The 12,285-nt window shown below is 36.7% G+C and overlaps 1 protein-coding gene across 7 annotated transcripts in view; it reads right to left on the reverse strand.

Annotated features, from left to right (window-relative positions):
• LOC127166505 (centrosomal protein of 95 kDa-like) overlaps window positions 1-12,285 on the reverse strand; it is a 54,910-nt gene that overhangs the window by 30,500 nt on the left and 12,125 nt on the right. For 5 of the 7 annotated variants that reach the window (XM_051111834.1, XM_051111836.1, XM_051111830.1 and 2 more), the window contains 2 exons: window positions 11,469-11,668; window positions 691-757 (listed from right to left, as the gene is read on the reverse strand). In XM_051111834.1, the coding sequence (XP_050967791.1) occupies window positions 691-757; window positions 11,469-11,668 (267 nt within the window). The remainder of the gene's footprint in view (window positions 1-690; window positions 758-11,468; window positions 11,669-12,285) is intronic. The other 2 variants (XM_051111831.1, XM_051111832.1) reach the window with 2 other exon arrangements.

The raw sequence follows: 12,285 nt of genomic DNA on the forward strand, positions 1-12,285 counted from the left end.
ACAACTTATTTAATGAATCGACAGCCTGCTAATCTTCAACATGTTTTACACTAAACAATACTTTTGGACTGAACTATTTTTAGAGTTTACCGCAAAAAAAAAAAAAAAAAGTTTTATAATAGAAGTCACTGATTTTGACAAGTGGAATTCAGCTTACGGCACTTCTCATTCATTCCTATGGTATCCATGAACTCTGACTGAAATTCAATGACGTCAAGGCTATAATGTACCGAATTTATCTCCCTATAGTAAGACAATCTCTGCTAGAAAGTTACAGGCAGGTGAGTTTGATCAATGCTGGAGCTAAACTCTGCAGGATTAAAAATACTTGATTTAAAATAAACCCTAGATCAACAAATCCTTGATTGGCTCTAAACTTTGCTTAATGTAAGCCTTATTGGTGCAGCCCACCAATACATTGTTTTTGTAACAATGTAAAAGTCAGTTGATCAATTTAATGCATTCTTGCTGATTAAAGGCTGCTGATTTTTTTTTTAATTACACAAATCGAATAACAAATGTTTCAAAGAGATTGTGTGCTTTAATGAATGCAAGGAAATCTGGCCTTTTGTATGTTACAAATTTGCTGTAACATATGATGTCACATATATTGATCACAGAGCAGTTTGCAAAGAAGGTTTCATAAATCTGTCAGTAATGTCTACCAAATAAATGTAAGGTTATCATCACCAAGGAAATTACTGGTAACAGGAACGTTCAACTTCTTATTGATTTGAAACCCATCAGATGAGACAATCTGCAAGACAAAAAGTAGAATAAAAGCATGTGTGTAAATTTCCTATTGATAATTCCAGTTCTTCTTTCTGGTCCTGTTTCCACCTAGTATTATCATGCAACTCAAATACATGCTGTGACCACTTGTGACTGAGTTTTACTTTTACATATATGCATTTAGTAGGCACTTTTATTCAAACTGACTTCAAATGAAGGAAAAAAATCATTCCATTTCAGAGCCAACAATATTTGAAGAACATAATAGAGTAGAATATGTAATGATGTATTAAAAAGTTAAATTAGGAAACAAGCCTACATTACTTTCATGGGAATGTCAAATGCAAATAGTGCACACAAAATGATACAAAGCCATGTTATGCAGATTTCAAGCTATAAAAGGGGGTGAATGAAAAAGATGAGGAGGATAACTGAAATTTAGATCTTAACTGCAGTATCAAAACACACAATGCAATTTGAATCCCTTGTTTTGGTGTGCTTTAGTACAATTATCAGTATTAGTTTAGTGGTCAGTAGGGCTGCACAATTTATCACAATAAAATAATAATAAAAACTGATATATCTGCTTTAATGGTTTCAGAGTGAAGTGCAGTATTTAGTTGATGATACAGTGACTCAGCATCTGAGAATTACATGCTTCTTTAACTGTGAATCGAGCCGTTCTGAAACACTGATATCATGGTAGGCCTCAACAGTGAGCACCTCATCAGGCCAGTGCTGCTACTGCATTGTCAGGAAAGTTTGTCATTTGAACGTGTTTTAAGTCTTGAACATTCAATTTAAGCATTTAACTGTTTTTAAACCATTCAAATGCAATACGAAAGAATGCCTTTTTCTTTGCACAGTGTGGGTACATGCATTGATTTCTCTGTCATGTCTTCTTGTGTTTAAACTGATAAATACACACAACAAAATGCCTGTCTTGTATCCTTGCATAGTGGGTTATGTCTTGAACAGAGGAGAAAGAAATAGGATGTATATCAGAATAAAGGATCCATGCAACACAAAAACAAAAAGACAAAGAGAAAACCTCTCAATACTCTAAGCAGAATAACTTTTGTAACTCTAACAAGGATAAACCTATTTTGAAATTTATAATGTTATTTTACACGACTTTTACACAATATATTTTGATTCATTCAAATACAAAGTTTAATATTACTTGACAGTTCATATAATAATTATTTCAATATGAATTATAAATTATTATAATAATTATAATATAAATATAATAAATAATTAGCAGCAAAAGACAGGCAATTCTGTCTCTAAAATGTTTTCACTGTAAACGGCTAATGGTTTCAGAGTGATGTGCGGTATTTAGTTGATACAGTGATTCAGATCAACAGGTTAAAGCCCCCAGTGAGTCAATGTATAGAAAAATAATGTAGGGACTATATTTTCTTTAAAATATTCTTAAAAACGCTACAGAGACTTCTGGAGTCATTTTTGTGAGAAAATATTACTTCCACATCTGAAGAACTACAAACAGGAACTGACATAATGGGAGGGAGTGTGGTTAATTTAAACATTAGGAAAACAATGGATCGCAATGACAGTTAGGATGCTGAGGAAATTGCAAATGTTCATATATGTAAATATTCATATTCGTACAACGGACCACAGCCATAAAATTATGAGCCTGCAAGAGAGCAGGGACAGACCTGGATTAGACAGAACAATGGTCAGAGAAGACAAATTGAGTTGTGGTATAAGGAGAACCAGTGGAGAACAGGGCAGGTGTCTTGGTGACAGACCAGTGTTAGCTTATAGATATACACTTTAGCTAACGATATATGTAACACTGTACTCAGATCACAATATCCGTGACCATCATATCTCCCACCGGTGGCCAAACCACAGGCTAATGGTGGACCGTGCGGATCTGATGAAGGTGCTGTGTGCTCTGAGACTTACTTGGTTCTTATTCGGGCAACCCATATTAAAATCCATCATATTAAAAGAGGACCCAAAGCAGAGGTAAATTGAGTCTCTCTCTTTATTTATAGAAGACAACAAAAACAGTCTGCCGTTCACCGGCCTTCTGGGTGGACGCAGAGCTGGACGAAAACAGAACTTGACAGACAAGTAGCGGGACCCGGGCAAGACAAAGGGCTCGCAGATAGAGTACGCAATTAGGTGTAGCGGGTTCGGGGCTCAGCAGCAGGCACGTAGAGAGTAGGGCTGCAACAAACGATTATTTTGATAAATAATAATCTAACGATTATTAGAACAATTAATCGACTAATCATTGATTATTTCACAGTTTAATCAGTAGACTTTGATTATTTAGCTTTTGCAACTAGTTAAAATATTGAGTTATACATATTCTTACAAATAAAGGAAGGTCACTTCAGCTTTTTAAAATCATTATGTAACTACTGTTATTAAACTATTCATTTATACAAATAGATACACTACCAGTCAAAGGTTTTTGAACAGTAAAACTGTTCATGTTGTGTTCATGATTTTTTTTTAAAGAAGTCTCTTCTGCTCACCAAGCCTGCATTTATTTGATTCAAAGTACATCAAAATAGTACAATTTTGAAACATTTTTACTTTTTAAAATAAGTTTTCTGTTTGAATTAATTTTAAAAAGTAATGTAATTTATTTCTGTGATTTCCAATCACATAATCCCTCAGAAATCATTCTAATATGCTGATTTGCTGCCCAAAAAACATTATTATTATTATTATTATTAGTAGTAGTAGTAGTAGTAGTAGTAGTAGTATCATTTTTTTCAGATTTCTTTGATGAATAGAAAGTTCATAAGAACCGCATTTATCTGAAATAGAAATCTTAACAAAATACAAAATAATACAATATGCTCACGTTTTCACTAAAATTAAGAAAGAAAGTAAAATACTAAAATTAAGAAAGTAAATACTGCACACTTGTTAAATGTGTAATGGTCCCCATTTTGTGCACAGGTACCATCAAGCTGCAGGAGAAATAGTCTTCCTTGAACTGTTTCAACAAGGCTGGAAGCACAGAATCTTCTAGCATGTCATTTTATGGTGTAATATTAATTGAAAACCTGTTAATTAGAAGAGGTGTCTCTTCACCTTTGGCCGAGCATGCCAGCAGTGAATTTAAAATACAGCTTAGTACTGTAACGGAGTAAAACGTAAGCACAGGCTCACTGTCTGGACTTTTATGATGTTGAATTGATTATGAATTTAAAAAAAAAACACACCACCAACAACAACGATCTTAGATTAAAGACCAACTGCAACCAATTTGATGGGTAAGATGCTCCTTGGTACCTGTACTTTTTTTTTTGTTTGTTTGTCCTGTCTTAAGCAACTTTTCCCCGATCAGCTTTACTAGAAACAAACTCCTGGACATCAAAAGTAGCACACCAAACAACTTTCTGCTGACATGTGAGCATTCGGATGTTTTACAGGACATTTTAGTCAGAAGCGTGCTGGTGTACTCGTGAATTTCCAACAACGCAGTTTTAGGATTCCGCTGCTGAGTAGTCATCTGGCGAATCTCCGCTCCCTAGCAAATAAATTAGACGAACTACAACTCCTCACCCACACAAACAAGGACTCTTTTTTTTTTTTTTTTTAAACTTTCCTTCACGCAGACCTGGCTGACCAGAGCCATACCATCATGAATAGCACTGTGGCTGCAGTGGAGTCGTTCAAGTTTCTAGGAACTAACATTTCTAAGGACCTACAGTGGGTACGGAAAGTATTCAGACCCCCTTAAATTTTTCACTCTTTGTTATATTGCAGCCATTTGCTAAAATCATTTAAGTTCATTTTTTTTCCTCATTAATGTACACACAGCACCCCATATTCACAGAAAAACACAGAATTGCTGACATTTTTGCAGATTTATTAAAAAAGAAAAACTGAAATATCACATGGTCCTAAGTATTCAGACCCTTTGCTGTGACACTCATATATTTAACTCAGGTGCTGTCCATTTCTTCTGATCATCCTTGAGATGGTTCTACACCTTCATTTGAGTCCAGCTGTGTTTGATTATACTGATTGGACTTGATTAGGATAGCCACACACCTGTCTATTTAAGACCTTACAGCTCACAGTGCATGTCAGAGCAAACGAGAATCATGAGGTCAAAGGAACTGTCTGAAGAGCTCAGAGACAGAATTGTGGCAAGGCACAGATCTGGCCAAGGTTACAAAAAAATTTCTGCTGCAATTAAGGTTCCTAAGAGCACAGTGGCCTCCATAATCCTTAAATGGAAGACGTTTGGGGCGACCAGAACCCTTCCTAGAGCTGGCCGTCTGGCCAAACTGAGCTATCGGGGGAGAAGAGCCTTGGTGAGAGAGGTAAAGAAGAACCCAAAGATCACTGTGGCTGAGCTTCAGAGATGCAGTCGGGAGATGGGAGAAAGTTGTAGAAAGTCAACCATCACTGCAGCCCTCCACCAGTCGGGGCTTTATGGCAGAGTGGCCCGGTGGAAGCCTCTCCTCAGTGCAAGACACATGAAAGCCCGCATGGAGTTTGCTAAAAAAACACCTGAAGAACTCCAAGATGGTGAGAAATAAGATTCTCTGGTCTGATGAGACCAAGATAGAACCTTTTGGCCTTAATTCTAAGCGGTGTGTGTGGAGAAAACCAGGCACTGCTCATCACCTGTCCAATACAGTCCCAACAGTGAAGCATGGTGGTGGCAGCATCATGCTGTGGGGGTGTTTTTCAGCTGCAGGGACAGGACGACTGGTTGCAATCGAGGGAAAGATGAATGCGGCCAAGTACAGGGATATCCTGGACGAAAACCTTCTCCAGAGTGCTCAGGACCTCAGACTGGGCCGAAGGTTTGCCTTCCAACAAGACAATGACCCTAAGCACACAGCTAAAATAACGAAGGAGTGGCTTCACAACAACTCCGTGACTGTTCTTGAATGGCCCAGCCAGAGCCCTGACTTAAACCCAATTGAGCATCTCTGGAGAGACCTAAAAATGGCTGTCCACCAACGTTTACCATCCAACCTGACAGAACTGGAGAGGATCTGCAATCTGGATCTGAGGAATGGCAGAGGATCCCCAAATCCAGGTGTGAAAAACTTGTTGCATCTTTCCAAAAAAGACTGGCTGTATTAGATCAAAAGGGTGCTTCTACTAAATACTGAGCAAAGGGTCTGAATACTTAGGACCATGTGATATTTCAGTTCTTCTTTTTTAATAAATCTGCAAAAATGTCAACAATTCTGTGTTTTTCTGTCAATATGGGGAGGTGTGTGTACATTAATGAGGAAAAAAAAAAAAAAAAAAAAAAAAGTTCAACCTGCCACAGGCACTGATGACACAATTTTACTCAGCGGGAAGACTACAACGGACTGTTAAGACAGCAGAAAGGATCATTGGTGTGCACAGAAGTCAACAGGCTTTTCAAAATCCAAAATATTTTTAAAACCGACACTTTTGCATTTCGTTTTGAAACTCTTCCACCATGGTTTTGTCTTTTTCACCTCTCTCTTCTTGTCAGTCAGCTCAACTCACTCTCTTCACGTGATAAATGAAATCTGATCTGTGATGCGACTGTCGCTCAAGGCTTTAATTCATGGAAAAGAAATTTAAGACTTTAAGATTTTAAGACCCGCAGAAACCCTGTTTTTGACAATGTATTCAATAGAGCCTTCCCCTTTAACTTCTACTAATTTTTAATAGTAAAAAAATAAATAAATATCACAATGTAAAAAAACATTTCTTTAAATGTTTTAAACGTGAATAAGCACAATTTAAGCTGCCATACCAAACAGGAAGCGAGGGAAATCTGCAACAGACCACTAAACCTGTTGCCTTGCCTTGACTATACAGATCCATTCAGAATTACTAAGCCTTCGCATAGTCTAAAATAGGGCTGCACGATTTGGGAAAATTTTCATATTGCGATTATTGAGGTCAATGTTGTGATACGCGATTGCGATTATAATAAATGGTATTGTGAACTTGATGGGTTGAAAATGCGCACACAGATTAGTGATAATGCGGAAATGTGTATTTGTAACACTAGAAATGGTTTCAAAATAAATTATTTTTACCAAATGAAATAGCATTTGCATTAATGTAAACTTATTTTCTCAAAAGTATAGCTAAATTAAATAAAATAAAAACAAACACATTTTCACAAAAATAAGATATTTTAAATATTTTGCCCAAACAAACTGACATTTATAAAGAATGTAAAATATACTCTGTGTAAACTCTTTTGAAAAGGAAACTGGATATGTTTTTGGTCAGATCACAAGTGGACAATGGAGACACAGTCGTTTACACCTGGCTTTTTAATCCGTCTCTTCTGTCCACTTTCGACCACTTCTGATCACATTCCTGCATTTACATACATTACAAACTCAACTGACTGGCGTCTCTCCTGTATGATTTTATGTGATTCTCTTCAGACATTAGAACTGTACATGAATTATGAGCTTCTCGAAACGTTGGACCTCCTAACTGAAGATCTTTTTACAAATATAAATAAAAACAGTATAAATCAAAATAATCTAAACAAAAAATAGCTGTATTAAGTGCAAACAATAGTGCAGCCATAAACAAAGTAGGCTACGCTACTTTTTCAATATTCAAAGTGCAAACAGAGACCAATTTTTTTCAAGCATGATACAGAGCTATAGACAACTACACAACCTATTATAGGATACATACAATTAACAACATATATATGTTATGTAGCCTAATTTGCGCGCACTGTGGAACCGCTCTCTAAAAGCGCGTATTAAAATTGCTTTTGAAGGCGCGTGCGCGTTTTACTTTCGGTTTCGTTTTAAGGATCGTGCGAATTCTCAGCGGCGCTGAGCGTGCTTTCTACAATCGGTCTTTGTCAGGTGACGTCACACTCACGAGAATCGAATTGCATTTTGGGTGTCGCCGCCATTTGTAAGGTATCAAAGCCGAGGTGTTCTGTAATTGCAGAATTGTTCTTTTGATTTGCTTCAAAATTGTACGTTCTTGTTGTGTTAAAGTCAGCGATGGTATATTACACAATAGAAAAGGTTAAAAACTGACCACAAGGAAAGATATTTTAGGTCTCCCACTTGAAAGACAACATGCAGCGGAAATAACCAAGAAGCGTCGGATGGCCTGCATAGCAGCGGTGATACGCAAAATCATCATATTTGCCCTCGACATTTTTATAAAGGTAAGTAAGCGATTTTTTTTTTTTTTTTTTTTAAGTATGTGCTTATTTTCTATTTTCTTTAGTACCTAACGTTATATCCACATGTTGTTTTGGGTTATCAATGCTATTCAGTGGTGTAGTGCAGGTATACGGCGTAATGACAAGTGTGGTAAATGCAAATGTTCCCAAAAAGCACCCAGTAAAGACAGTGATGCGGTCAGGAACGTGGCGCCGGATTCCTTTTAAAAAATATGTTTGATGGTTGCGCCGGCGCCGTCCCCCACCACAGATGCTGCCTGTTTATACGCCAGAGCATGTCAACTTAGTGGTAAAATAATTATTATTGATAACTAATTTGAATCAGTACATTATAACGAAAACAATACCTTAAGAATGAAAAGCAGGTTTCCAGGGGTTGCCAGGGCACCACTAAACGGACAGCCAGGGAGCAGAAACGCGTGATATACCATGCAATGTGACGCAATCGTTTTATGCATAGCTGTAGAGATTTATTTTATTTCACTACTGAAATTCCTAACTAAATACTTAACTGAATACGAAACTAAAATACATTTTTAATATTTTTATTTTTTTATGTATATCTGTATTTCATATAGGTTGGTGTGACTAAACTGTAAGAAAAAAAAAAAAAAAAAAAACCTTGCAGCCAGCTGAGATGATGACCCACCAGGCTGGAGGAGATGGTCGACTTCACAAGACACCACTCGATGCCACAAACTGAATGTAACTTGTGTGTACCCAGAAGAAAACTGACTGCTTTTCATGTCAGACATAAGGGAAATCTCACCTCATTTTAAATACTTCTGTTAACTTCATGCACCTCAGATTGAATCTGCATGCACAAACACTGTTTTATACAACTGTTACAGGCACAAAATTATCCCTCATTACTTTGTGGTGTCCTTTGGACACAGTATAGCAATGAGTGACTGCTTTGAGATTTTCACAGAGAAACCATTCAGTGTAAAAGTGTGTGCCAGAAAGTGTTCTACCTACAAACTATTAATTATTTGACAGATCATCTAGCACTTATAAGAATCCATGTAGAAAGGGTCATCAGAAATGTTTGGCAAAAGCATTAATTCATCACCACATTATTATTAATATTATTTTTATTATTTATTTTCATTTTATTATTATTCAACTTTCTTTGTAGTACTTGAACTGTGTCCACTTAGCAGTATGTTGATGTTCATCATGCTTGTCACATCTTCTGTTATGCATTTTTAAGCTGATTTTATAAAACGGTGTTGCATTTATAATAAAGTATGTATAATGACATTTTCATAAATGTGTTTTTGATTGACTCCTTATCAGCACTTGTTATCAGCCAAATGAAGTACGGAAAATGTTGAACAAACAGGGTAAAGTTTAATGGTATTAATGGTGTAAGGTAATGTGCAAATTAATGGTAGACAAAAACAGAACATAAGTGTATTTGTAAGTAAATAATATACGTTTTTATACCGTAAACAAGAGCACATCATATTTCCAACGAGGTTGAACACCGGCAGCAGTCAACTTTTTGCGGTCAGGTAACGTTAATATGGATCAGTGTTAATTGTTAATGACAAATTATATAAGTTACGGTTCCTAAAACTTCTATTGAGATTATCTCGGTCCCATATCTACTTGGTTTGCTTCTGTTTCTCCAGTATGATGATTTAAACGGTCTTTACTTTACGGCTCTGTATACTTCCAGTTCACGGCTCAACGCGACGATACCTTCAAAATGGCGCCTCGGTGACGTCACACATAATAAACGCACGTGACTGACAAAGATCGATACGAGACATTAATTTAACAAACGAATTTGAAAGTGAGGGAGACACAAACCGGATTTTGAAAAGTGGATGTGGTCAAAAGTGGACAAGCTCAAAACGTTTTACACCCCTATTTACACCTGTACTTAGCATTGTCCACTTGTGATCAGATCGACGCATCAGAAAACGCATGTTAATACCAGGTGAAACAGGGCCTCTAATTCTTGCACAGTACCTCCCTCTGGTCAATGTCAGTAATCTCAAATCCAAAATATCGCCATATTTTTTTTTGTTTGGCTACCAGATCAGTGTCGATCTCCTCGGCATCCATCCAGGCTGCGCACACAAGTGAACACGCACGCACACGCACACGCCACACGTGCACTGCCTATACTGAGAGACTGTCAGATTTTTTGTTTTAATCTTTTTGTTTGTTTGTTTGTTTGTTTGTGTTGTTAGCAGTAAGGAAACTCAGCACACTGTCTCAGAAAGTAGGTGTTCTCAAGTCCACACTTATTTAATATAATCGCAACATTTTGCCGTCATATAATCGCACAGGCTGACATCGCGATTGCGATTGCGGTACGATTAATCGTGCAGCACTAGTCTAAAACGCGCTTCTTCAGCTAGCATCCATTATCAAACCGCAGCACATGACGTTTGATGACTACACAAATATACTGAAATGCATTTATACAAATCATATTGATGCAATAGTATGCAGTGTGCCGAGAGCACACACTCTTTCTTCCAACTGAGTAATGTAGTTTGTGTATCATGTGCTCATGCAGGGGTTGGGTGTTTTGAGCCTCCGTTTGAAATTAATTAATTAATTCTTAGCACTCTTCATGCCTACCAATGCACTGGCATGTCCTACACTTTGTACAGATAGTACGACAAATAAATGTCATCAGTTTATATATACTGTACTGTATTGTACTGTATAGTTTTATATCGTTATTTTACAAAAGCTTATATCATTTACTTATTAAAAACGCTTCTAGATCATTAAAAGTTTCAAATATCCTTTCCTTTCTCTCTGTGTGTCTGTTTTACACTCTAATTTCTAGACTAATCCTTTCATTGCTGATTCCCAGAGGGTGCTTTGCACCGTTTTCCTGAAGTCACAGGGATGGTAGTGACACCAGTGCTTGGGTCCATCATCGTTGCTTGCAGCTCTATTTCATGCTATTGTAACTGCAATGTAAATGGAATTTTGATCAACTGTAAGATGCATTTTGTTGCTACTGACTTCATTTAATTGGTATAACATCCCTATAAAGTATAGTGCTAATTAGTGTAGGTAATTAAAAGATGTTCAACAACATGTAACTTTCCCACTGACATTATAGAGTACTCTGGGGTTTTAATGCTCTATTTAATCACAAATATTGGAGCACCAGGATTCAGATACACAACTGATGACATTTTGACCACTACCAGGGAATAACCTGACTTTTTGTAAACTCTGTTTACTTGTGTTGCTGGGTTACTGGTTTGCATTTACACTGGGACAACAGGTTAATTCAATAAGCTTATTTTTGGGAGCTATCAGTGTGCATGTAAACATACTTAATGATTCACTGAATACAAACAATTCACCCATACCCACAGGAATTCCTCGGTTTTTAAATAGACAATTAACAATTACTAAACATTTAACTTTTACTTATGGCTATCATTTACTAAGACAAAAACATGTCGATACTAAATACATTTCTATTACGGCCTGGATAGCAGAGAATCTGTACATACTTTTAAAAATGTAGCACCGTAGTTCTGCATGAAATCTAGTGTTGAATTAAGAGTTTTACCTCGTAACATACATTTTCTGATTTCTGTATGGTCTGGTCTTCAGAAAATGGAGCATCGTCAGCAGAGGGAAGGGATCTCTGGGTGGTGGTCTGGTAGGGAGACTGGAGAGGAATGGCAGGCCAGAGAGGTTCTTTCAGGAGGGTGGTACTCAATGTGTCTTCTACGGTTTCCACTTGAGGAAGGACAGCAGCCAACACTACTAACAACAGGAAAAGTGTTAGCTCAACATCCCTATATCTGTCTAAAGGAGGCTTTACGTGTGTGCACTGTAAGTGTGAGCTAGGGTGCATCAAAAACCCCAAACTTAGAAAAGTTTCTAATTACGTTTCATGCCTTATGTTTAAATGCATGCCATATCAACTAATAAACGTTGCAGCCAAATTTCACATTTTAAATTGTACATTTATCAAGTCAACCACATCCAATTAAATACAATTATGCAGCTTAGCATTTGCAATTCTATATTTATGTTTCAAAAAACAAAAAAACAAACAAACAAAAAATCTTTTAGCATTATTGTGTTCTAGCAACATTACCAAACCTATAATACAGCTAGAATTATATGACTTATTACATTCTTTGGGAGTAAAACATTAAAAATTGGCAAACATTATTGTAATTTCATACTGTACAACAGTAAAGGTGACATGATGTGTAGCCAAGTATGGTGTATCTGTGTAACCCATACACAGAATTTGTGCTCTGCATTTAACCTATCTGAGAGCACACAAAGCATTAAGCAGTGACACACACTGCAGACACACATCCAGAGAAGTGGGCAGTCATTTTTTTTTTTTTTACCTTTGGGTTAAATGT

Source organism: Labeo rohita, chromosome 6 (genome assembly GCF_022985175.1).
Source record: "Labeo rohita strain BAU-BD-2019 chromosome 6, IGBB_LRoh.1.0, whole genome shotgun sequence".
NCBI lineage: Eukaryota > Metazoa > Chordata > Actinopteri > Cypriniformes > Cyprinidae > Labeo > Labeo rohita.